General features: G+C 42.5%; 1 protein-coding gene across 4 annotated transcripts in view; it reads right to left on the minus strand.

The window, feature by feature from the left end:
• Nucleotides 1–925: 925 nt before the first annotated feature.
• Nucleotides 926–27,272, minus strand: part of LOC119497149 (vacuolar protein sorting-associated protein 13B-like) — a 393,997-nt gene continuing 367,650 nt past the window's right edge. For 3 of the 4 annotated variants that reach the window (XM_037785043.1, XM_037785042.1, XM_037785044.1), the window contains 17 exons: nt 24,937–25,144; nt 22,649–22,837; nt 21,595–21,741; nt 19,609–19,895; nt 18,063–18,190; nt 17,724–17,920; nt 15,945–16,063; nt 14,843–15,299; nt 14,433–14,597; nt 13,350–13,578; nt 11,413–11,589; nt 10,610–10,780; nt 9,510–9,686; nt 5,739–5,841; nt 3,129–3,297; nt 2,964–3,044; nt 926–2,018 (listed from right to left, as the gene is read on the minus strand). In XM_037785043.1, coding sequence (XP_037640971.1) covers nt 1,770–2,018; nt 2,964–3,044; nt 3,129–3,297; nt 5,739–5,841; nt 9,510–9,686; nt 10,610–10,780; nt 11,413–11,589; nt 13,350–13,578; nt 14,433–14,597; nt 14,843–15,299; nt 15,945–16,063; nt 17,724–17,920; nt 18,063–18,190; nt 19,609–19,895; nt 21,595–21,741; nt 22,649–22,837; nt 24,937–25,144 — 3,253 coding nt within the window. In that variant the 3' untranslated portion in view covers nt 926–1,769. The remainder of the gene's footprint in view (nt 2,019–2,963; nt 3,045–3,128; nt 3,298–5,738; nt 5,842–9,509; nt 9,687–10,609; nt 10,781–11,412; nt 11,590–13,349; nt 13,579–14,432; nt 14,598–14,842; nt 15,300–15,944; nt 16,064–17,723; nt 17,921–18,062; nt 18,191–19,608; nt 19,896–21,594; nt 21,742–22,648; nt 22,838–24,936; nt 25,145–27,272) is intronic. The other variant, XM_037785041.1, reaches the window with a different exon arrangement.

Genomic DNA, 27,272 nt, shown 5'->3' on the forward strand with positions numbered 1-27,272 from the left:
AAAGAGAGAGAGAGTGATTAGTAGGGGGTTCCCAAAATAAAAGCACAACATGACAACATGAACTTCCTGTATTAGTCTGTTTTGTTGAACTTAACACAGTCAATGGGCATGTGTGGGTCTTTTTCCACCTTTCCAGCTCCCTCACATTCAGGATCATTGTTAATTAACTTGTGTTTAGAGTGCATGGACAAATTAAAACTTACCTGGAAGATCACATGAATGCTTTTAGTTCTATTTAGACATGGGGTAGTGGTCCATTTCAGCCTCTTGTGGCTGAAATGAGTCTTACAACAACAAACACTTTAAAAATAAGGTAAGTTTACTTATATAGCACATTTCAGACGCAATTCAAAGGGCTTTACATAAAAATAAACATACAAAACAAATAAAACATAAAACTAGAATTACCGTCTCGTGGTTGTATGCCTCCGCCAACCAGTCAAGTTGCAGTTAACATCCATGTCTGTCCAAAATGTCATCACTTCATCATTTTATCCTGTTAGACATTTGTGTGAAATTGTCATAATTGAGTCCAAGTAGACGTTTGTACCAAATTTGAAGAAATTCCCTCAATGTGTTCCTGAGATAACACGAGAGTGGGACAGACGTAAGGTCCCAGTGAACTTCATCTTTGACCACCAAAATCGAATCAGTTCATCCTTGAGTCCAAGTGGATGTTTGTGCCCAATTTGAAGAAATTCCCTCCAGGCCAGAGACATCCGGACGAATGGACAACCCAAAACATAATGCCTCCGGCCACAGCTGGCATCTATAAATGACCTCGGGAAAAGCAGCGACAAAGATTTAGATAGAAAAACGACTACTTCTGTATTCACATTCATCGTGTATTTCATTCATTCACATTTGGCAATTTCAAACTTAATTTTCTTCATACATAGCACACAATGACAGCATAAACACTTCATCATTTTTTTATGTTTTATTAAAATGATTCTCTATTAATATATTATCCACATATATTATACATTAAAGGCATTAGACAGAGCTCGGTGGTACAACAATATAAAAGGCAACAATAACATGTTTGCATCATGAGGGGTTGGCATCCACGTAAAGGTTACAAACAATAGTGTTATTGTCAAAACGAGTATGTTACATCATCTATAAAAACATTTTGGTTGACAGCTGGTATCTCTAGCGTCCATCAACATGTATATAATATTGCACTTAACATTGGCATGAGACATAGTCACTACACGGAGAATGTAAACACTAAGAGCTGATTCTGCAGAGTGAAACCTTACACACAGTTTTGATGGAAATCTAACAGACTAGTTGTGTGCTGTGCTTTTCTATCTGCAACACTGTAGAGGTTTCACACTGACTGAATGAGCCCTGATTTAAAGTTGGAAGAGAACACACTGTTGGTCCAAGAAAGTTTATGTTGACACAACTCTTATTTGTTTTAGTGTTCACTATGTTATGTGCTCAGTGAAATGTCTGAGATTTAGAAATGTCGTAACTTACATGTGTTTCTAATCCCTCTGATTTTCTCAGTTTGTAGCAGTAAAAAATATATCTTTCAAAGGCAAGAATTCTCTACATCCCTAAGACATGAATGACCAGGTGGACTTACTTTAGTAAAATAAATTCTTCTTTTACCTCAACAGATATGTTTTGCATAAATGTGTAGTTATCGTTTCAGAGCTGAAGTACAGTGTATTCTTTAAGGCTTAATTTAAATGGGAACGAATGGTTTGATCTCCTTTTCTTTGTAGCAGAAATCCACAGATGTGTGTCACCGTGTATTAGTGGAATCCCATGCGTAAGGCTTTATTCTTTACCATGGTGAACTTGCTGACAAACACCTTGGCGAAGGCGGGGTCCACCAGGTAGCGGTAGGACTTGGTGACGGAGGGCGGTGGCTCGGCGAGCGTCACTGGGAGCTGCAGCTGGAGAGAGGCGGTGGAGGGGGAAAGAAACTGGCAGGCTCGCATCACGTAATCCACCAAGCGCCGATACTGCTGCTCTGACAGGCGTTCACGAACGCCGTCGCCCTGAGAGAGGACAGACAGGTCACATGATTACCAATACACTGGTCCTCATGAAGTTAAATCTGCCGCCGGTGGTGTCCAATCATGCTCCATCATGATGGAGTGTTGTGTCATGACAACCAGAGACTGCAGTAGCTATATTAATCTTCAACCAGACTTAGTGGAAAGAATTGAACCAGTCATGTGTAAGAATATTTTTATGGTGCAATTCCTGGTCAGCAACTGATCAGTTGAGGTCATAGGTTACTGCCTCTGAAAGATTCGGTCGGTTCATTGTTGAGCGTATAACATATTATTATCATTAATATTGAAGCAAAAATTGGTTATTTTAAAGGTCCAGTGTGTAGGATCTGTCTGTATCTAGCGGTGAGGTGAGGAGAAGGTATCGAACTAAGGTAACTAAGGTAACAAAAACACAACGATTCTTATTATCAGGTGATTATGCACTAAAGAAAACATACTTATTAATATTATATTCCATTTCTGCCAATAGATCCCCCAAATTGTTACACACTGGTCCATTAAATTAACTAAATGTCCAAGAGAGTTGTCCTGGCCCTTTTATGGGTCACATGGTTAAAACATAATGTAGACGTGTGCACAAATATTGCTAAATTAAGATTTGTATACAGATAAATAAACTGTAAAAGAAAAAAAATATTTGGAAGCAAGGAGTGCAATTAGACTCAGATATGGATGTTGTCTGGATTTCAGAATAAAAATAGAGATTACAAAAATGTTGAAAAAAATAATTTAAATTTAATGATTTGCATCAGAAAAGTTCTCAAACTATAAAAGCAACATCTCCCTTTTTAACTGTAGATGTGGTACATAATGTATTGATAATCAGCCGGTGTAAACGGTCTATAAATTAAACACTATAATTTCTCTTTGATTGATTTCCACATCATAATGTTTTCCAACATGTGAGCCCTGTGCAGGTCTCACCTCTGTGTCGCTGGCTACAGTCTGCTGCTGTAAGGTGAGGGTGAGCTGGCCCTGCTGTCCCGGCTCCTGCTGACACTCCACCTGCAGAGGACAGGAGGTTTGACATTCACTCCACAGCAACACAGTTAAAAGAAAGGTTCATTCTGTCTGACTACTGTCAGTTACCTCTGTGATGGGGAAGGCCTGCTGTTGGGTGTCTTCACTGAGGCTGACCACAAACAGCACCTCAGAGGTGAGGAGCAGACAGCCGGCATGCTCCTGACCCGACCCACTCACGATGGTCACCTCCAGGGCCATGTGGAGCTCTGGCCGCCCCAGAGACTGGAGCATCTTCCTGTGGTCAGAGAGCAGAGCAAACAAGAAGGGATGGACATTATAAACATGTTATGACATACACATTACGCTATTCATTTAGAGGGACAAATTCTAACTTTACATACGGTCAAATCTTAAAAGGGACTGTATGTAACTTTTTACACGTATAAATCGTTTTTATTGCCAATGTGTGAACAGGTTGTAACTTAACCTAAAAAATGAGACCTTCCACAACTTCCTGGGTTTCCTCTATCAGGCCGTAGAGTGGTTTTAATGTGAAGAACTCAGGCCGGTTTTCCTGGAAAAATCCAACGGATGTGACGTCATGCGCGCTCGCGAGTGCCTTAGCCGTAGCTAACGTTTGGTTAGAAATTAAGTCCGCTAACGGCAACAAACGACCAGCCTCCACCACAAACCAGACTCCAACACAGACTCCACGGAAGCACAAAAAACACAAAGTTATATCTAGTGAAGCCCTTCTTGCAAAATAAGAATGTGACCGACGTTGGAGTGTTGTGGGAGAATAGCAGAGCCAGTGCGAAGAGTGTGTGTGCACGTGGGAAGTGAATGGTGAAGCAAGAGAGAGAGAGAGAGAGAGAGAGGCGGCGAGTGTGTGAGAAAACGAGTTAGCAGCGGAGCAGAAGAGAGTTAGTTTATCTTTGAGAATATCAAGGGAATATACGGTGGAAGTTGCAGTTTGTGCATAAATAAATGAAGCAGCTCCTCAAGACCAACGGAGGTTTCCCGTATCCTGCTGCTGAGTGGAGTGACGGGGGTTAACTCCGGAGCGAGTAACGTTATCGACTCCGACCCAGGAGACCAAAACCAAAACCCTGTCTTCTGACGACGGTCGGGAGGCTGAAGCAGGGAAAGTTAACACTAGGATCAACATCAACATGATGCCTATCAATCACGTTCAGTCTAGTGTGTGTCGGTAGTACGAGCTCGAGCAACAGGACGCTGGCTGTCGTTGACTTAACGGCCACAGGTGTCACTGTTAACAAGCAAATTCTGATTCTTACAGAGTCCCTTTAAAAATGAAGGCGTTGTAGTTTTATGCTTAATCAACTCAACTTGTACTATAAGCAGCAATCACAAACGCATTACTTCTCCTGCGTGCATGGATTATGTGCATACATATACAGGCCTCCTAACTTCAGATATACACTCTCCCTATAAACACGAGACCACACAAGGTGCCCGACTAACCTCAACACACACAAACACGTGACCATACGTGTCTTTATACATCCTGTAATTTACATTTCTACATGTTCTCTGTGTGGTTCCTATTACACACACGTTCGATAGGGAAATATGCGAGCAGCAGCAGGAACCGGAGTCTTCAGTCATGTTCCTCTGACAGCGTGTTTACGTTGGAAGGCAGGTGCTCAAATTGCAGAGCAGATGTTGAAGCAGCCACAGTAGGGACAGTTTGGTTCTGTTCAGTGTTACTCTGCTCAAACAGTCTGACCCCCTCAAGTGTCTGGGCTACCTGTAGTAGTAAAAATAATTGATGGATGCCTGATGGAAACCAGTTTGACTGCAATGCAGCATGAATAAAACCACAGGGGAGCATTATCTCAGCATTCATGTGTGTCTTTATCTTTTTTTTCATCTTCCCCTAACATTAGCACGACATGCTGCTAACCCCTCGGGTGATGACAACTAAAGTGGAATGTCCTAAAGAAATATTGCAACTAAAATGTTGGCCCGTTTCCTCATGGCAGTTGACAGTCGACACAGACCGCTATTAGAAGTAAATGTTTGATAGCTATGGAAACCAAACTGAATTGTGGAAAAAAATCATTATGAAATGCTTTTTTTCTACAGCTCCTGATAACCTTCTGGAGACTCAGGCCTCTTCTGAATTTTTATGATAATATTAAGTGCTGTTGAGTTGAAACACTCAGATCTGATGCAGCGCCCGTCGATACCGCTGCCACGTTTTTCTTACAACGCGGGACCCAACGGTAACCTTCTGCTTGGCACAACACGCGACCTTCGTAAGCTGAGTCTCTCCCAAACTCCAAATCATTCCAGCACACGAAGGAAGGTGTTCCTCCATCTGATGGCACTGGGAAACATCTCTGGATAGACTCACAGTTAAACAACAAGAACAATTTCTAGCTGGCGGCTTTGGCAGAGTGCTTATAAAAACCTTTTAACATGGCTCGATGAGAACAGGGGAGGGCAGGCTGGCTACCATGTGTGGGATCAAGGTCAAACATTTTTTCCAGTCTTTTTTTTTTTTTGGAAAGTGGGTAATGAACCGTCCAAGGTTTTTTTTTTTAAACAAGACAGCAAAAATGATGAGAGGTAAGGGGGAGAGAAAGAACAGCAGATCCTGGAGACACTCCAAGAAAAGCAACGGCGAGAACACATGTCCCACTTCTGACGAATAGCTGGACAAAAGTGAAGGAGGAGCCTGCAGAGAGAATGAATGGCCGAGGGTCATACCAGACATATTTAAGATGGCTGTTTGGGGCCTGAGCAGATTTCTCCTCCGTAGGCAGGTACAGTTGTTTAGGAAGCTGCCACAGCCCGGCTCCATGAAGGATCCCTGTCAGAAAGAGACAAACATAAAGACAGTCAGCATCAGCAGAACAACAGGGAAGCTTAGTCTCCTGGGTTTGACAGTGGGCCTCTGGTGTTCTCCGGTGCTCCTAACGGCATCTGCAAGATTTCACAGACCGGAGGAAAACAACCAATCAGAGCTGAGCTGGCGCCTGCTGTCTCTGAGCAGCTGTCAATCACTCGCAAACTCCGACCAAACAGTCAAACTAGGCAGCGCTGATCAAATATGAATCAATATTATGTTACTGTAATGCCTATTTCTCTCCTCAAATGTTTTCAGAAACATCTTGTAATGCACGGTTTAGCTGTAAAATGAGAAAATTTGTGACCCAGCAGCCTGGTTGAGAGCTGTCGAGGAAATACCAAGCACCGCCCACCAGCCAGAGCACAGCCAATAGGAACGCTCTCTCTCTCTGAAATGACCTGCGATTGGCCAAAGTTTCCCGTCACGGACTAGATTTTTGAAAGCCTGAAAACAGAGCCATGAGGAGGAGCAGAAGTCTAGTTTTCTCTCAGAACACTTGGAAGTACAATATGCTGAAAGGTTGTTATGGAATTTTTGCCCAACGATGCCAAAAACATTCTACCTGCTGCAGGTTTAAATACAACGTGCATTTACATCGACAAGGCAGACTAGTGCCATTCTCACTTAAATCTCACTACAATCTATCTTTTTTTTTTTTTTATCACATATTTTTATTGATTTTAAACATAATACATCACTTTTCCAAAATGGATTGGTTACATCTTTAAGGTCTCCCTTGAGACATCTTCCCCCCATTCACCCATATACCCACCAATGAACTCTGAGCCCTCGGTGTAGATAACAAAAATGAGAGTTTACCAAATGATAATAATAACAAAAATATATTAAATTACTTGCATACATTTATACAAATTCCCAAATGCAGAAATGCATACATACCTGCCTGTTTGTTACGTTCTCAGGTCTTGATTAAAAAAATGTAACGTATAAATCCCATATTTTATGAAAGACATGACTTTTATATTTGTTTGTGTATGTAAAACTTTTCAGTCGCTATGCAAGAGGAACGCTCTTTAATCCAAAGGTTCAAAGGTGGACAACAAACACTTTTCTAATGTCTAGCAATAAGACGCCAAATTGGACATTTGATGGAAAAAGACAGTTTCTGTTAGTGTGTGCATTATGACTAGGAATGCTCTGTGTGTACATGTCAGAGTGAGTTCATAACCCATGTGCGTGTGGTCAGTTTTCCTCCAGCCGACTCGAGCTGTCAGCAGAGCAGCAGCAGCGGGCCAGTGAAGTCATCAAGTAGTTAAAACCGAGCCATAAAGAACACCATTAATGATGTCACTGCAGTGGTACTCTGCAATGCTGCTCAACTCCGACTGGATGTTTACAAGTGTGTGCGTGAGTGTGTCAAGGTTACGATAGTTTTGAATTTTCAATTAGTTTTTATTTTATTTTAGTTTTGACTTTTCAATTTCATTCTAGTTTAGTTTCAGTTTTTCCAGAAAGATTTAGTTTTAGCTTTACTGTAGCTTTTGTTAGTGCCAGGTATAATGTCTCAGAATTATGTAGCTACATATACATACAAAATAGATGGTTGGAGATCTGTGTAGGGATGGCCATAATATTTCATGTTTAATCTTTGCACTACTTTAGTGCAGTTGCGGCACAGTACTATCTCCTGGACTGACAAGTCCGTTCATTTTCTGTGGTTCAATGTCACACGAGTTGACGGAAATTCATACTGTCTCTGTTTTCGGTACGGATATATTATAGCTAAAAAACTAAAACTGAAATCAATTAATGTTCATTTTTATTTTATTTTTTTAAAAAAACGGGCAATATTGTTTCAGTTTAGTTTTAGTTTTTCTTTGTTTTTGGCACATTCAGCATATTGTAATTCAAGTGTTCTGAGAGAAAACTAGACTTCTGTTCTCCAATCACAGGTCATTTCAGAGAGAGAGCATTCCTATTGGCTGTTCATTCAATGGAGACAGCTGTCAATCACTCGAGAACTCCGATAAAAACGGTCAAACTAGGTTTGAGGTGATCAAATATGAATCAATATTCTGTTACTGTAATGCCTATTTCTCTCCTCAAATGTTTTCAGAAACATCTTGTAGTGTACTGTTTAGCTGTAAAATGAGGACGTTTGCTCCGGCTGCTGGGCGGTGCTTGGTATTTCCTCAACTGATCTCAACACGGCTGCCGGGTCACTAACTTTCTGCTGCTCAGAGACGGCAAGGCTCCAGCTCGACTCTGATTGGTTGTTTTCTTCCGGTCTGGGAAATCTTGCAGATGCCGTTAGGAGCACCAGAGGACACAGAGACACATGATTTTTTTTCAGATTACCTGTCTCATGCACTACTGTCAGGATATAGTGACTGTTTTATAAAAATACTTTTTTTTCTATCATATTTGGCCTTTTTCTACCCACAGCAGCTTTAAATGTATTTAGTTAATTTCAAAATGTTTTTCACTACTTTTTTTGTTAGTTTCAGTTTACTGTAATAACCCCGGTGTGTGCCATGTGTTTCAGGATGGAGTGTGATATAATTATGACACACAGTCGTTCTGCAATGCATATACAGTATTACCAGCAGATGTGTGTGGATGTGGATGCTGGTCAGCGTGCCTTTGTGTGCACTCACGAGCATCCACGTGGATCCACATGTATTTGCCTGAGTTTGTGTTGTGGTGAGCTCAGAGGGTCAGGTAGATCAAGGCCAGACCCTGGGGAGTCGTTACTCTCACACGGAGCTGTTAGCCTTGTTGGTAGTTTATGTGCTGTAGCCAAGACCTGTTAGCGCCAACACACACCACCCTCCGACCCCCTCCTCACACCCCACCTCTATCTTCTACCACCAATAAAACACTAACTAACTCCAAACACCTTAACTGCCTGTATATACAACTGTTTGTGCATGTATGACTTTCAGCAGTGCTCCATAAGGTCATGTACTACTGAAGGCATGACCTAATAAACACTTCTGGCCGGAGCCAGGAGGACAGAAGGGGAGAAATTGCCCATCCACTGATGGATTTATGATAATTCATATGTGTGTTTATTACAATATTGTTGCCTATGGCTCCCTGGAAAGTAAGACGCATTCGTTGAGCTGTGTTAAATACATTTGAGACCTCGCTGCATGACCAAATCTCTCTTTACACTTCAGTTTACTGCGGTGTGACAGCGATAATGTGCTTGCGTGTCAAGGACGTAAAAGTTTGCATCTCTACGGGACAATTCGCAAATGTAATTTAAATGACTTTAGGTTAGATTAAACGAACACGTATTCTGTTTCCCCACAAAATGACGTAGCTCGCTGCCAGGCATGACGTCACAAAAAAGCTACTAGCTTTTTATGATCCTAGAAGCTGATATCCAAAATGGGTTAGTCATGTCTGTGTTGTTCAATAATTATGCTCTAATTATGCTTTCATTTTTCTGTGTTTTGTGTGTAAGCCACAGGAGAAGAAATGGGGCCACTACAATAAACAAAACTAATGAGGCTTTTATGATCATCCCTTCATTCCTTGACATTGTTTTCTAAAAAAACAAAAAACAACCTGCAACAAAGCTTCTGAAACAGGCTCACAAAGAAAAAAACAAAACATGAATTCATTCAACATGCTGTTATCTTTGACCATCCTGAACTCACCGTATCCAGTCTGGGACACCAGTTCAGCTGCTCCTCCGATGGGCTTGGTGAAAACCCCCACAATGCCTTTCCCCACTCCAGAGATCACCCCCTTGGCCTTGCTACCAGCTGAGCTCTGCGTGTCCCAGTTCCTTTGGAAGTTCTGCATGGGCTGGTCCACGATACCTGCTATTGCTCCTGAAAGAACAAGGAAAAAAATTGTTCTTTATTATTGTGCTCTGCTCAATAGGTCAATTCAAATTTTATTTCGGACACACAGAAAGGTCCACAGCAATGATAGAAAAGAAAACACAACTTACAAGATAAAACCACAGAAATGTATCATTCATTCATTTGTTTTCTGAGCCTGGATGAGTACCGAGTGCAGCTCTTCCTCGGACTGATTAAAGCCTCTATGATGCTGTTCTCTGACTCATCCAAGCGACGCTGGAATTTATACATCAAATGTCTTAAAAGTGTCTTACATGTAGGAACACCAGAGGACACAAACAGTTGACTGGCACTATGCCATCTGGGAACCTGAAGCAACAACCTCCTAAATACTAAATGAGAGACTTACAGACTTACAAACTACAAGACGCACACAGAAGTCGAGACAAAAAGAGGGGCAACACCTGCTGCGATTTCATTTTAGCAAGACATTGGACACAGAGTTCGACATATAGATTCCAAAGTGTCATAAATGGGACTCACACAGGAATTCAGACATGCTTTTGCTCTACAGAAAATATCTGATCCTTCATTTTATGTATGACACAGATGTTGTGATCGACAGTGCGTATCCGGAATTATAATCCACTGTAACACAGAGACATGCGAGCAGCTGTTTGGTTTCAGTGACAGTGATATGCTCTGTGCGTCCTGAGACTTGAGTTTTACTGTCCTCTGGGTGTTTACTGAGTCCCTGCTGTGCTGTCTCCACCGCTCCGTCTCATAGCTCTCTGTAATGCCAATGGACAGCAGATGATATATGTTTTGGTGGTGGGAGGAAACCAGAGAACCTGGAGAAAACCCACGCTAACACCGGGAGAACATGCAAACTCCACACAGAAAGGCCCTGATTAGGAGTGTTGTGTGTGTGTGTGTGCATCCCCACCTACCTAACAAGCTGATGCCGAGTCGTGACAGCCCCTGCCTTAGTCCGTCCCCGAGGCTCTCCGGTAGCTGGCGTCTCCACTCCTCCTGCCTGGTGTAGTGCTCTTCATCCAGAGACAGGCGGTCCATGTTCCTGGCCAGGCTCGTCGCTAAGTTGGTGATGGACGTCAGCGTGCCTAAACACAAATGTGAAAACTCAGTGTTCAGAGTTTGCAGTGAGTCTGCCATCTCTGCTAAAAATCAAAACGGTTCATCACAAATGTTGTGCTAGTCATCACTGCATGATGACACCCTAAATAGGAACAATGTTTATCAGATAATATATGTGCTCTATCAGTCTGGGAGAAGATATGAAGTAAACTATTACTTAAAAAGGACCTACTATACTCATTTTCAGGTGCATACTCGTATTTGGGTTCTACTAGAACATGTTTACATGCTTTAATGTTAAAATATTAATGTTTTGATGTTGAGGGCGTGCCAAACTAGCCGCTAAGCAGGTATTATGCAAATGTTGTACTTGGTGACATCACCACGTTACAGAAGAAAAGGAGGGACTTCGAGAAAGGTGCTTCAGGCAGTTCAGTGTTTCTGTGGGGAGAGTAACTCCCTTTGGCGTGGTTTTTGGGCTTGTAACTTTGCAGACCTTTTACATGCACAAAAACACAATATAACACTTAAGGAAAGGGAAAAAGCACAAAAGTATAATAGGTCCTCCAGTATTATTAGTCCACAAATATAAATGTGTCGTGTGAACACATTGTTTCTGCTGTAAAATGAACAAAAACATTATGAACATCTGTGTTACCTTTTGAGATATGTTTGACGAAGGAGGTGGTCCCTCTGGACACCCCGCTAACGAAGGCTCCAGGCCCGCGCGTCAGACCCTCATATGGCAGCCGGAAGAAGTCGGACACGCCGTTACCGATACTCCGCACCAGGCTGGCAGGACTGCCCAGGATCTCCAAAGATCCCACCACCCAACCTGAGACAGAGCCACAACCACAGCACAGTTGTCAAATAATACTTGTTATATTATCACAATTAATCACATACTTTTTTTAGCACAGAGTTGCTATCCAGCCTTCTTTCTGTTTCTCTTTCAGTTTAGCTTTACAAAAAAAACCTTGGAATGGAAGCAACTATTTAAATAAACTTGAACTGTATTATTTTTGGATGTAGCCACAATGGTGTTATAATACACAATTTACAGAACATACATACTGTATAATCCCACAGTAATTTTTTTAGACTGCTAAAATGGGTTTTGCATTCAACAGAAATACATCTGGAACACCTGCTCTTAGTAACACTCCACATACAAGCCCCTTGAGTAAACTTTCACTATCCTCTACTCGCCAAAAGCAGTTTAGATTGGCTCTCCCAATCCAAACATTTTAGAGAATAACTTACAAAATGTTTTTACGTCGTGATTATATGTTCAGCATCGTGTTAATTCCATCAGAATTCGTTTCTCAACGATACAAATATTCACACATACACATATGCCCTTGAGCACACAGACATACACACTCCTGCATGAACTCATGCATGTGCCACGGTTAGATTTACGGCCTCCTACTATCTCACCTCATCTCTCTCATTCAACCGTAGCGTCCCCTTCAGATGGCACGGCTCATTGATATTTATGCACTGACAATTGCATCTCAAAAATCAAATAGCCATTTCTCAAGACGCCGACCCCGCTCTGCTCTTATTCTCCGTCAATTTGCGCTTGAGTGATGGACTCTAATGGTAGGAAACCAACTCCAGTGGGGCCTGGTGGTCGTTTCTGCTTCATATGGTCTCCCAGTTGTGGTTTTGGTAAAGCGTAAAGTCCTGACAGGAGCTGATGTCTACAGGGCTGAGTCATGCTTTTAAAACACACATACATATACTGTACTGGTGTGTACGCATAGATAGTGCATGCCTTTTAGTAAGTCTTTACATGTGCATGTGCATGTGCATGGATTTACGCCTGTGGGTGCATGTGCGATCGTAATACCGTACATCCTAATCCTAATGAGTCCCAGAATGCAATGCTTCCCGGTGCCCCCTCTCTCCATGATGACTCAGGGAGAGGAGAACGCGGTGAGGTGACGTGTTGAAATATGAGCAGAAATGAGGGCCCTAACGAGAGACAGCGGGAAGGAAGTGTCCGTCCAGAACGGTGATTTCTGATGTGGAAATGACTGGCTTAAACCAGAACATGTGTGGAGGCTTTGACTAGACGTGAGGACAACGCAGGAGAGAGGTTCGGAGCCTTTATATGGGTTGGATAAGTCAGACTCTGCCGTCCACAGATTATCCATAACGTACTGCCTACGCACCATGAGTCACCAGTCAGACCTTAGGATAAAACAGTAAATTATGACAATGAGAGAAGGTAAATCTTTTTCGAGCCTCCAGTGATTCAGATTTTGCTTCCTGGAGTTCCTACAGTTTTATTGCACTTTCTGCCACAAAGCAATGGGGGCTCTTGGGTGCAATCATTTCAAAGCTCAACTCCAGATTTAGTGAGAATAAATTGTGGAATTTCTCACTTATTCTTCTGTCCATATTTGTCTGAACTGAGTGCACATGATCCGTGGATTTAAGTGTGAGTCTATCTGAGACAGATTGTAAATCTGTGTCCCTGTAGTGTGAATAAAAATCAATCTAGTGTCCATATGTGATACACAAGCTGGCTTGTAGGACCATTTGCTGTATGGTGTGATTGATGTGGCTCCATCCACCACTACCTACCAGCTCTGAAGAGGGCCCCGGCAGCGTAGTGCATGGCCAGAGCGTGGACTAGCTGTCTGGCCGTGGTGCACAGCGGCCCTCTCTCAAACAGGGAGAAGGAGAGAGGAGTGTGGTCTGAAGCGATGTACAGCTTCAGGGAGGCGTGGATGCTGACCAACAGGTTGACTGGCTGGATGGTCAGCCTCTGCAGCCGCACAGGGTGGACCAACGCATGCACCGACTGAAGCACCTGCAAGAAATTTACTAGTTTTAGTATTTATTTTGTCTTTTTAACGTTTTATTTAATTTTTCATTTTCAACAGAAGAGGACATTCCCTGACATAGGATCTAAAAATAAATAAATAAATGAATAAAAATGAATAACTTAAAAGAAAATTCTATTCTATTCTATATGTTTTACGAGTTTTTTTCTAATAAACGTATGACTTTATAATCTTGTAAATTATGAGTTTTTTCTCGTAATATTACAGCCCTCCCTTAGCTTAGTAATTTTTTTTTATATGAATAAATTAAAAATAATTACTAGTTATTGTAACACAAAAGAGTAACGGCCACAAATAATGCTAATGATTACAACATCTTGCGATACAAAGCACAGACACAAGTTGCTTTATTTGACTAGGTAATAATGGAGGAATTATTATACAATAATCATGAGAAATTATTGTCTGCCATGCACCAAAATAATGATAAATTATCATCTATTCCTGGCGTCAAAAGTATTATTTAAGATGATATGAAGGTATCATAAGAGTATCAAACATATATAGGACTGTGGATTACACTGTTGTGAACAAAATCATGCCTAATATGGGAAGGATCTATCTGCTAAATTTTAGCAGTAAATTAACTATTTTAACAACAACAGACATGTCACTTTTGTTTATTAATTAAATATTGCTGCAAAATGAGCAGACTTCCCTAGTTGGTATGCTGATAACCATAATGAGGTTGGATGATGCTTCCTGTATGTCTGGCCCGAGCTGAATGCACCACTGTAGTAATAACGTAATGAGAATGAAACCAGAAAACATTCAGCCTCATCAGTGCCTAAATAAAAACATTATGTCATGAATAGTGCACCTGTTCAGGAAGGACGGGGGCTGAGCCAGACTCTCTAGTCCTCTGGGTCACTGCTGTGGCAGAGGCCTTGGCACTGTCAGGGATGTAGGTGTGGAACAGGGTCTTAATGTAGTAAACAAAGGTGTCTTCAAGGTAGACTCTGGCAGGTTGGAGCTGGAAGGTGATCTGAGGAGAAAACACAAAAATCTGTTATGAAAACTGTTGATTCATGATTGCTATGAGAGGAAAAAAATAGACTTGGACACACCTGTCTCTTAAAGAGGGGTACGATGTCTAAGGAATTTAGTCCTTTTTGATATGAGCACTCAGGTCTCCCTCACTACTACACATACTACCTAATTAAATAATAATATCCACCCTCTACTGAGACAAAGGAAATGTAAATACAAAGACAGAAGTATGAATCCAACCTCCTCCGCAGTGCATCTGTCCCCAGCCAGCGTCATCCTCAGCTGCAGGAAACAAGAGCGTTTGAACTCTTCCAGGGCTTCAGGAGACTCGGCGGGGTTAGTGTCGCTGCTCCACGGACCCCCGGCCTCAGCTCCCCCTCTCTGATCCTGGCACAGCAGCACGGGGAAGTGGAAACTCGCTCGGTTGTACAGCTGGTTGTCTACTTGCAGGCTGGAGCAGTAGACCTCGATCAGAGAGGCGTCGGGCATCAGAGCGGAGATTGACGCTGCGCCCATGTCGGGGTCAGCTGCCAGCTCCGGGGGCAGGGAGGTGGTGAGTGGCGCCGGAGTCAGGGTGAGGAGCAGCTTGGTCAACGTCAGTCTGAGCAACTCCACGGATCCAGAGGGATTGGTGATGTCATCACTCAACACCACACTGGCTTCACTGAGGAGGACTCTGCAGGACAGCTTAGACGACCTGGAACAGAACAGTAGTTATTATATAATGAAATAAATAAAGGAATGTATGAATGCTTTTCATTGATGCATGTCTAGACTGTCATACGTTTAATTGCCCTTCATTACCGTCTATAAGAAAGAAAACATCTCCATCTCGGACATAACTTAAGTCTGAAGTAGGTGTGTTATGATTCAGATGATTTGTAGAGGACCAAACTCATTCATCTTGTGCTGATGATGTTTCATGAATTTCCTACCACCAGAACAAAGATCATTGTCTGACGTTACTTGTTTACATTTACCTAATATGTGATTATATTAATTTCCTGTTTTGCCAAAAGGAAAAAGCAGCTATGTGTTGATGTAATGGAATAAAGCTGTAATACCAAGTTCTACTGTACTAATTTCACTCATGACAACACAAGAAGCTTTTATTGCCCTCCTGTGGTGCAAATGATGCCTGTTTCTTCATGTTTGGAGTCTAGTAACGACTGCTGCATGAAAACATTGCTGTTAACGATAATCATAAAGCAAAGTGAACAAAATAAAAGGCACACGGGTAGATACCTTGGGGTTCGGAAGAACAAAGTGCAGGGGTGATTTCTTATGGTTCAAATATGCAGAGAGCATAAAACAACAACAGTAAAAGCCTGTGCACACATACCTGCTGTGCTGGTTGATCACAGCGTCCACGCTGCCCTCTGGTGCCAGAGACAGAACCAGGGTGCCTTTCTCATACAGCACATCTATGTAGAGACAGCCGAAGCCTGGCAGGAACACCACCTGAGCAACAACAGAACACAGATCTGTGGTGAGATAGATTGGATACTCTCTATCAAAAGAGAGTGTTGCTCATTTTCACTCTAAATAAACTTCGAGGAGGTAACTTTACCCATTCACAGATTCATAGCTCAGCTCAGTGCTCTTTGTTTGGTTTCAGAGCATATATGTGTCTGACTTTAACCTCCACCACTCCGGGTTCAGCCCCTCATGTGACGAAAGGAAGTAGATCCCTGCTGAACGCTTCGCTGCGCAGTCATAACAAGTCCGACCTTTGATCTCTCACCCCAACCACAGGGGTCAGACTCAGACCTCACAGTAACCAGAGATACACAGCCTCAACCTCAACCCCAACCTGCAGCTGGCTAGACACTACACCAAACATTACACGCACTGCTCCTTAACATCTTGCTAACCCCAAACTACTACGCCGACCAAACCAAAATACTGTCTGGCTAGCTACTTAAAGGGGAACTACGCTCATTTTCAAAATTCATCCATGTTATTCTTATGGTTTAAGACCATAACCTACCTAAAATATTAGTAAACATGAACAACTCGGTCCCAATGATGTCATAGAGTATAAAGTCTGGAGCTGCTCCATAGACAATGAAGGCTGATTTTGTTGACACACAAAATGTTTCTTTTCTTTTTTATACAAAAATTAGCTTTATTCTATTGTAGTGTTGTCAGTTGTGAAACAGAAAATGTACCCATATACTCAGAACATACCCCTGGCTGCTCTCAGTGTCATCTTGAAAATCTTTCCCAATTCATTATCTATGCAGCAGCTCCACACTTTATGCCCTATGACATTACAAATTTGAATTTTAGCACTCTAGTTTGGGGATTTAGGAGAAAGTTGTTCATGTTTACTAATATTTTTTAACTGTATTAGACCATAAGAATAACATGTATGAATTTTGAACATGTTCCCCTTTAACCCTAGTGAGCATATACAAACACGCACACACTTTACCTAAACATATTCTAGTATGCATGAACATATACCATATAAACACACAAATAGGAATGGGGTGAGGGGAGGGGCAAGATATGCAACACAACAGGTCAAGGCCGGAATCGACGATGCACTGTAACCACTCAGCTACCAAGGCATTCCCAATACATGGTATTTTTATACTATATATACAGTATGTTGTCATACAGAGTGGAAAACAGTTTTTTTTTTTTTTTTTAAATATTAAGCTAGTTTTGGGCCTTATGAGTTAAAGGGGATTACATCCTGTCATCATGTATCTGGCTGTTATTAGTCAGTTAATTAAAAACATCAACTATAAGCCTGTGATGGGGCTATTCTAGCGTGACAAACTCTGGCTCCATCTAACAGCCAGCTGCAGTATCAGTCTGAGCTGTGACAGCAAGTTCTTTAATGCACATCAGTAGTAATTAAGAGAGTAAGATCTCAAAACGAGCGCTTGAGGGCAATCTTTGTGTTTAAATGACAAGTGCAGATGAGATTTCTCCAATTTTGAGAAGACGGATGATGGAAAAAAAAAAGTATTCCTACATTAACTCATTAAAATCAAAAGGGAAATATACTGTATGTTAAATTCAGCGTTGGGAGGTGTGACATCCCCTCACACCTGAGACAAAATCTTGCCGTCTTCACACCTCATTCGACCTACATGTGTGCTTTTACCTGAGTGCCGGGGCAGTTGATATCTATGGGGTCAGTCCAGTCGGTGGAGCTGTGGTCTGAGGTGGTTTTCAGCAGCAGTGTGGGCAGCGTGTCTTTCTGCCTGCACTCGGGGAAAATGGAAAAGTGGTGGTAGAGCTCATGGTGCAGGGAGCAGTTGGCAGGCAGAGGAAGGCAGTACACCTCAGTCTTTGGAGTTTCTATTTGAAGATAAGAGGAAATTGTACAAAAAAATAGTAGTAAAATAGTATATAGTTAGAAGTAGTACAAGAGGAGAAGGGAAGGAAGGGGATGAGAGGAGATGAGAGGAGAGGAAACCAGTTGGATCCTTTCCCTTCCTACCTTTGACAGTTTCCTTTAGCAGCAGTGGGATAGGACACTTGTTGTGGATCAGCATCCGAGGACAGGGGTCCTCATTCAGGATGATGTATGTCACCCCGAGGTGCTCCTGATATGTCAGTACTATGCCTCTGCAAAACACAAATAAAAACAAGCCCATAAACAAGCTGTCCACAGACAGCTCATATCCCAACCCCTTCTAACCACACACCGATAAGAGCTCACACGCCCACCAACATGTCAAACGTCACATCGCTGCTATGTCCGTTCGCAAATCTCTGAGGTGCCTTTATGGGCAGAGTCCTAACTGAAGCCAGGCGGTGACACACTGTCATTCTCTGTGTGTGTCCATATTTGTGTTTCTATTTATTAGGGCTGTCAATGGATTAAAATGTTTAATTGCGATTAATCGCCATAATTGTCCATAGTTAATCATGATTAATTGCAAATTAATCGCACATTTTTTATCCATTCAAATGACCCTTAAAGGGAGGTTTGTCAAGTATTTAATACTCTTATCAACATGGGAATGGGCAAATATGCTGCTTCATGCTAATGTATGTATCTATTTATTATTGGAAATCAATTAACAACACAAAACAATGACAAATATTGTCCAGAAACCCTCACAGGTACTGCATTTAGCATTAAATATGCTCAAATCATATCATGGCAAACTGCAGCCCAACAGGCAACAACAGCTGTCAGTGTGTCAGTGTGCTGACTTGACTATGACTTGCCCCCGAACTGCATGTGATCATCATAAAGGGGATGACTCGTGGGTACCCATTGAACCCATTTTCATTCACATACTGTATCTTGAGGTCAGAGGTCAAGGGACCCCTTTGAAAATGGCCATGCCAGTTTTTCCTTGCCAAAATTTAGCACAAGAGTGGAGCGTTACTTAACCTCCTTCACAACAAGCTGGTATGACATGGTTGGTACCAGTGGATTCCATAGTTTCATATGATGCCAGTATATTCACTATAGCTCTAAAACTGAGCCCGCTACAACCTAAAAATCGCAAGTTGCGTTAAGGAAATTAGTGGTGTTAAAACAAATTTGCATTAACGAGTTATTATCGCGTTAACTTTGACAGCCCGTCTATTTATATATGTGTGATTGGCTGCACATATGTTACAATTATACACAGTAAATGAGGGCCAAGCTGGCCCGTCACAACAGAACACAAGTGTGAAGAAAAATACAACGACATGCTCATTGGCCTACGTACTGTACGTAGTCTGTGTTTTTGGTAATTGGAAGATGAAATAGCTTTCTACTCGGCTAAAATTAAGACCAAAGACCACAAGAAAAGAAAGTAAGTAAGACAAAGAAAAGAAAGACATGAGAGGGATCTGTTGTATAAGACGAGCAGAGAGGTTGACAGTGGAAATGTTGAGGGCATTTCTCTGTTTGCTTCATCTGCAGCGTTTAACAAGCTGTGACCAGCAACCGGCTTTATGTCCTGTGCCAGCCGGGGTTCGGTACCCTGCTCTAAATGGACTGTCACAGCCAGCACACACCACGAATGCTCCGCTTCACCCACCTGCTGCTCAGGCCACCCGCAGAGTCCGCCTCCCCAGGAACAGACAAGCTCTGCCTGGGGAAGTCTGATCGGATGGGAGCGGGGAGGCTCCACGCTGCAGATCCAACTCCGCCATCGTGCCTGGGGAATAGGCTGAAGAGCATGTGTCTGAGCGGCAGAGGGAACTCCACCGATCCCTGGACGCTGGTTTGGAGGAGGTCCCAGCATGGCACGGAGCAGGGTTTGGCCTGGGATGATCCTTCAGAAGGAGCCAGGCTGAACTGTGCCGTCTCTGGTATCTCACAGGCCTGAGGAGAGGACATGATGTGAACATGACGTAAAGGGAAAAAGAAGAGAGGGGATGAAAGAAAAGGAAAGGAGGAGAAGAAAAGAACAAGGAGTGAAAGAGAGGTGAGGATTTGAGGAGAGAGAAAAAGAAAGAAAAAGATGGGAGGAGTCGAGAGGAAGGAAAAAGGAGAGAGAAAATAAGCAGACATCAAAGCAAAAAAAGATGGAAGAAAAGAGACAAAAGAATGAATGGAAGCGAGGGAAGCAAATGGGAATAAAGGAGGGGAAGTGGACAAAAGTTGTGTCAGAAAAGGATGTGAGATGGGACACGAAGAACAAAAAGACAGAGAGCAAAGAAGATGCAAGTGATTACAACAAAAGATACATGGTGAAACCACATTGTTATTGTACTCTCTTCTCTCTCCCACTGAGCTTAGTGCTAAATTGGTAGCAGAGAAGCCCTGCTGCGCCGGTTTAGCAGCCAGCGAGCAGCGAGTAGTTGACGACTACAGGGATTAGGCACTAAGCATGATGAATAGAGCAACTAGAAAGGCATTCCTCGCCTTGTTTGTGGTTTGTGTTATTGTTAAGCCCATCGCCCGCTATTTAGTTTTTTAAGCTCTTTTTAAAAAAAAAAAACAGGGTTTTCAGTCAATTAGTGGCAACTGGCAAGCTCTGCCATCCTTCTTTAAGAGGATCTGAAGGCTCGTTAAATGACATCACTACATTGTTGCTCTCTTTGGGGACAAGCAGCAGATGAAAGCGAGAGGGGAAAACCTGCATCCAATTCTGGGTGTTTGTCTAATGTCCCAATGAAGTGCCATTGCCACATGGTGAAAAACGGTGGAGGGAGAGAGGAGGGGGAGCAGCATGATCTGATGGAAAACGGCTTTCTGCGTCCGAGCGATATGTGGTAGCGCTGGGGTGGATGTGTGTGAGTAATGTGCATAGGGAATACACTGTATGTGTGAGGTTTCAGAAACTTCGGTCAGGACAGGACGGACATGATGCAGGGACACATGAAAACACACACAGGCCTTATGGTTATGAGGTAGCAGTGAGGAATAAAAGCTGTGGGCCCAGACTTTACACCAGTTCACTATGTTAAAGAGAGCTGGAGCTAACAGCTAAACTGGTGGGGACTTATACTGAGCAGGTGTTGTGATGTATGAGATATTATTAGCCTAGTATGGCCGGAAACGTCTCATATGTTTTAGCACTATGTCAGCACAAGCAGTTGTCTGAAAGCAGCAGTAGTCAGGTAGGAGCAAAATTGATTAAAAAAAAGTTATTTTTATAAAACTATATCACTATATAGTAAGTTTGTGACCCGGCAGCCATGTTGAGATCAGTTGAGGAAATACCAAGCACCGCCCACCAGCTGGAGAGAAACTTTCTCATTTTACAGCTAAACAGTACACTACAAGATGTCAATGTCAATGATGCCAAAAACATTCTGTCTACTGAAGCGCTAACTGTTCAAATAAAGGTGGAGAAAAAGCACATATGTAAAGATTAATTTCATATTTTTACCATGAACAAAAATAACCCAGAGTTGACAGGACTGACATTATTTCAACAAGTCAAAGAAATGCTCTGTACTCTTGTGAAACTTCCTTTGAGTCACACCACTCTGAAAACAGTGTGATTCAGAGAAACCTTCATATCAGTGCACAGTGAGAGGAGAAAGCTCCTTTGTGTGAGCATTTAGCACATTACCTGGTCATCGGTTCCCAGCGCATGGTCAGTCAGCAGAGGCCTGCACTGAATCGTGTAAGGAGTGTTGTTGACGAGAATGGTTCGGTCCTCTATCTGTAGGATCTGGATGCCGTGTCTCACCACAGACGACACGCAGAACTGACACAGCTGCAGAGCAAACAACAGACACTAAGTTTGTCAGCTATAAATGATGAAAAAAAACTCAACCTCCTGTGGTGAGATGGAGCTAATTCAGTCGTCGCCGTAATTAAACACACATTAAAAAACGTTTGAAGAAAAAACAATCAAATGCTGTCTGTGTAAAGGTTTTCAGTAAACTACATTACACTGAATTGTACTACAAAACATTTTCATTGAGCCCACAATAGCTTTAAAGAGCAATATGTAGGACTGACACCTATAGTGTTTAAAATGGGTAACAGCATTTCAAGGTCAAAGCATTGGAGCCATCGCCCGTCCGCTCCTCCGGTGTGACTGATGGCAGTTAGTGCACGTTTTTCGCAATTTGAGGGTTACCTTCTAGACACGACCGCATTAGCCTCTGGCCAGCAGCAGTAGTCTGAATCACTTCAGCGGCTGTGTGTCTCAAATACTCGCTGTCTTGATAACCCAGCTGCACACGGACCACAGAGACATGTGCCGAGGCTTTTCAGGTCGGGTAGAATCTATTGTTAGTAACTTAAGTTAGTCTATCTCTGTTGATCCAGTTTGTTAGCTTGCTTCCATGGCTGCAGGAGGCTCTGTTTGCAAGCCAATTTATTTCATATATGGTAACAAGGTGTCGAAATGGGCAGTGGACGGGATCACACCAGCCAAAACAGAAACAGACGTTCCGGACCAGAATGGAAACTTCAAAGGGCTGTAGCATTGTTGTCAGAGAAGCCAGTATTTCAATATAGCATGTTTCCTTAATCTTTGATGACATATCATGGTAATTTTATGATTTATTACAGTAAATATATTACATATTGTTCCTTTAATGTAAAATTCAGTGACCTTCCAAATTCAATGACTGTTAATGAGCAGCTTAATGAGCTACCGTTGTTTCCCTCACCTTCTGTCTGCCTGGGAAGGCTCCCAGGCTGATGTCGGCCTCTAAGTATCCCTCCTCATCCAGAGTGAGCACATCCGAGCCAGATCCCTCCTTCCATCGAGGAGAGGTCAGGTCATGGACCAGTTTGAGTGCTGTAGACTTGTGGACGGTGTTGGTGTGGGCCCAGTAGATACCAATCTGGAAGGCTTCCTGGTTGGTGGTGGTGGGGGGGGGCAAGGGGGCAAAGCAGGAAAAATGAGAGGGTGAGGAGGAAATCCGATGGAGAAGAAAAGGAATCATAGGGTCAAATCATTGTCAGTCATGTTGAACAAAATGCATTATTAAAATTGACTGTATTTGATTGCATTTTGGAAACGGCAACACGCCGGGGTCAGCTGTGGCTTCATTACCAACAACAAACGCTCCTGACAGTGTCCATGCTCCCTGCATAGCATGTCAAATAGTCCTGGAAATGAGGAGTACATAACTTCCATTACTGTTGGCTTTGTGAGGAGAACATAATTTAAGTGCCCCACAGATCCTGGAACGACACACTGATTGTTCATCTGGCTCCGCAGCCAGCAGCATCATGAAACACGCCGATCAAACAGCAACCTTCTCCCATAAACCAATCAACTCTGAGAGAGTCTCAGCGGAGACCAAATCTTCTCCTCACTTGTCATGCTACAATAAACAGTGGGGTTCTATGGAAACAATGCTTTATTTGTTTCTATTTCACAGGCCATTACACATTTACAACTTTTTATTTTGTTTCTTTGAGCTGAACCATATCAGCACTTGTTCTTTGATACGCTGCCTTAGCGCTGGGTTAGTGGTACAACAATCCGTGGATGTGTGTGTGTTATGTTACACACGGGGGGAAAACCATCTGCAGACCTCTTTTTCTGATCTCAGAAGCCAGGGAGGAGACATGAATACAGTATACGGTGACAGAGCTTGGCTGCAGATAAAGACTCAGGCAGGGAATATTGGTGTAATGCAGCTTTGGTGAACGGTTCTGCGCTTATTAGTCAAGACGAGGGAAGAGCCGGTTTCATAATGAAGGCTATCATGCCATGAAAAGGCCGACTTCCAGGTCTTGATCTAAAGACAAAATGCAATAGGAAGATCACTGTAGATCATGCAGTGATGAAAGTATACAGAATCTGAATTATTTTTACTGGAAAAGTACTTTTACAATACTAAACTTTTGACCTGATGGGAAACATTCATGCAATACGACTTGTTTGATGCATAGGAAATGGTATGTGAGTATTATATAAAAAATGTAAGTGGTATAACAAAATTAAGAACAGACTTTTACACATGAAGTTCAGTTTACTTGTCATGAGGAGTATTACTCAGCTTGGGAAACAGTTGCATATTGTATTCTGTGGCTGTGGAGGGCAGTAGATTAGACTCAGGCCATTAAATATGTGTTATCAGGTTATTAAACGGCTTTGTTGAGTACTCAGTTCTGATTGGTCAATCACGGTGTTCTACGGTCTGTTATTTCTTTATAGCAGACCGTTGCTCTGTATAACAGACCGTTGCTATGGGCGCAGCTCTGATGTCAGACTCTGGCGGACCGTTTTTGTGTCAAATTATTGATTTCTTAAGTAAGTAGCCGAGTAATAAGCGGGATAGTGTACAGCGGGTCATTGTTGTGAAATAAACCCCTGTCAGGGTTTATTTCACAACAATGACGGGCTCGCTCTACATTATCCCTTACTTATAAGCCTCATAGATGTGGGTCAGAAGGGGCCTGCTACACCCATTAGTGGATTTTATCATTGATTCACATGGTCGATCACTGAAAGAAGGAATAAAAGGAGACAACAGTGACCTCTAGCGATCGTAGTAATTATGACTGGAGAAAAAATGGAACTGAGGCGCTCCATATGGGACGATGGATGGGACACACTGGGGTTTGCATCCCGTGTGAAACCAACAGCGTGTAGTGGTCTCTGTGTTCTCAAGCATTATATTTCACTTTCACTTTTCAAACATAGTTATTTTAAGCCAAAACACGATCTTTTCCCCTAAACTTAAAGAAGTTGTAGTTTTGTTGCCTAAACCTAAACAAGCTGTTTTGTTTGTGTTCAAAACGTAACGTTTCATTCAGGTTTACGTGTTAGAACGTGTTGCTTTTAAGTTTTCTGTCACTTTTACAGAGTAGTTGGTGTAGCAGGCTTATAACAGCCAATAACGCACATTTAATGAGCTGATAACAGTCAAATCGGCTTTGGAGGAAGATTTTAAAAGTCTGAGAAAATAACCCTGATGATATCATTATCTTGATGGCGTACCTTGAAGTTGGGGGGTACAATGACCTTGCCGGCTGGTATCTGCAGGACGATGGTCTCTCCCTCAAAGAGCCAGAGGTCCCATTGGGAGTGGTTGGCCAGCAGGGCCCAGGGCAACAACTCCACCAGCAGAGTGTTCAGACCGGACTTCCAGCAGGATAACTTAACCTGCATGGGACTGTCCCACTGGGCAAGGGGCTCCATCACTGACCTGTGGTGGAGAGAACACACTATTATAGAAATCACTCCAATAGCATCAGAATATAGGAATTAGATTCTACTACAGTGACCCATTGACAGATACAGTATGAGAATATAGATACTGATTCAATCGTACAGACAGAGCCAGTGGAAGCTTTACTCTTTACATTAAAGATGATGCATCCATTTTAAGCACAAGTGGACCTGCTGGGAATTAAAGAGGACCTTTTGTGCTTTTGTGCTTTTTCCCTTTCCTTTAGTGTGTTGTACAGTGTTTTTGTGCATGTGAAAGGTCTGTAAAAGCCCAAAGTCCACGCCAAAGGGAGTTACTCTCCCCTACAGAAACACTGCTCCTGTACTGCCTGAAACGCCTTGCTTGAAGTCCCGCCTTTTCTTTCGTAACGTGGTGATGTCAACAAGTAACTCAGACAGTAATTTGGACAGAGGGTGAAAAGGGGTGCTGCAGCACAGCCAGTATGAGAAAAATAATGTTTTTTTAAACATTAAAGCACGTAAACATGTTCTAGTAGACACCCAAAAGACAAGTACATGAAAATGAGCATAATAGGTCCTCTTTAAACATGAATCCTTACAGTGTCAGCACTACTCTGTCCAGTGGGCTACACAAGACTACAGACAAGCAGGCGGACATGCTGAACAAATTTTCTACTGTTCTAACTGAGCTTGTTTCTCATTTAGGTCACTGCAGTATGGGCGTATGGACCGTAAACACTTCACCCTAGACACAAAGCTATAATGACACACATATAGACAGAGAGACAGACACGCAGCTACCTGCAATGCAGTACTGATAAACAACCATTATTGTCAGCTTGGTAATAAAAACTCATTTATGCTAAATTAGATTTCAGATATAATTTGTCCTGTCTACTCATGTAATACAGCTGTGGACATGTTTTACAGCCTTAAACAAGAATTGAAACGTGTCGTATATAAACAAACAATTCATAGTTATACTATGCAGGCTATTAACACACCGACAGTCAGGCAGGCTAAACAAAAGGTCTGCAGACAAGTTATGCAATGCAAACGGATACAGAGAATAGTTGGCATCTGGGAACACATTTGGAGGCACAGACAAACAGGCAGACAGACAGAAACACACAACCATTTTTCCACCAATCCACTGACAACAGCAGTCATTTCACGGCAATCATGGTCTTGTGAAGCCTAAACAGCGCAGTGCCAGAAGAGAGCCAAACAAACAGTTCTCTCTCAGACTTGCTCTGGAGTTCAAAGCCATCAAAAGCGACCCGGTCTTCCCACTCCCTCAAGGCCGCCTCCACTCTGCTCAACCCTCCAACCTGCCGTCTCAAACTTGTCACATACCCAAAGCTGTGAAATGGGACTAAAAACAAGCACTGACGATAGCTTTTCTTTGCCATTTACTGCTGTTTGTGTGTGGTTTAATAGGACATTGACCTCGAGGCTGAGGGCAGCAAAGTGTGGGGCTCGTAAATCACATTACAGAGCTCACAACAAGGTAATTGAGAGAAATGTGCTCAGCAGCTTCTGTCAAAACCTGCCAACTCTGGAGCTTAGTGTGAATTTTGAGAAGCACACTGCTCTGAACCCACACACACACACACACACACACACACACAGACACACACACAGCCTGCAGCTACCCTAACCCCAACCACTACAAGATGTTTGTTTAATGATTGTGGAGGTGCCTCTCTGCCATCATTAGAAATCCAACAGAGAAAGAAAAATAACTTTTACCACTTTCAACTTCCTCTGCTCCTTTTAGACACAATATTTACACACTGCCTGCCAGGGAGCTTAGTTGGTTTGGTTTCTCCACTGTGCCAGGGAGACTTAGCCCACTTTCCAAACAGCAAACTGTATCACTGTTATCAACATTAAGGAAAAATATACAAATTAAACTGTGGCTTTCACTTGCTGTCCAAGTCCTGAGTGTGTTTAGAGATAGGAATCAGTGCTATTAATCCTCTAATAGTACTTTCCCCCCCTTTTTTCTCGTACAATTTTCCCCTTAAGCTCTTGAACATAAAGTAGCAGATTTCTGGGTTTCAGATAAACTGCCACTTCCATGATCGGAAATGTGCTTTGGCCTCGGGCTTAGGTCTCGCAGGGAAGAGAGAGGCTTGACT

Source organism: Sebastes umbrosus, chromosome 11, assembly GCF_015220745.1.
Source record: "Sebastes umbrosus isolate fSebUmb1 chromosome 11, fSebUmb1.pri, whole genome shotgun sequence".
NCBI lineage: Eukaryota > Metazoa > Chordata > Actinopteri > Perciformes > Sebastidae > Sebastes > Sebastes umbrosus.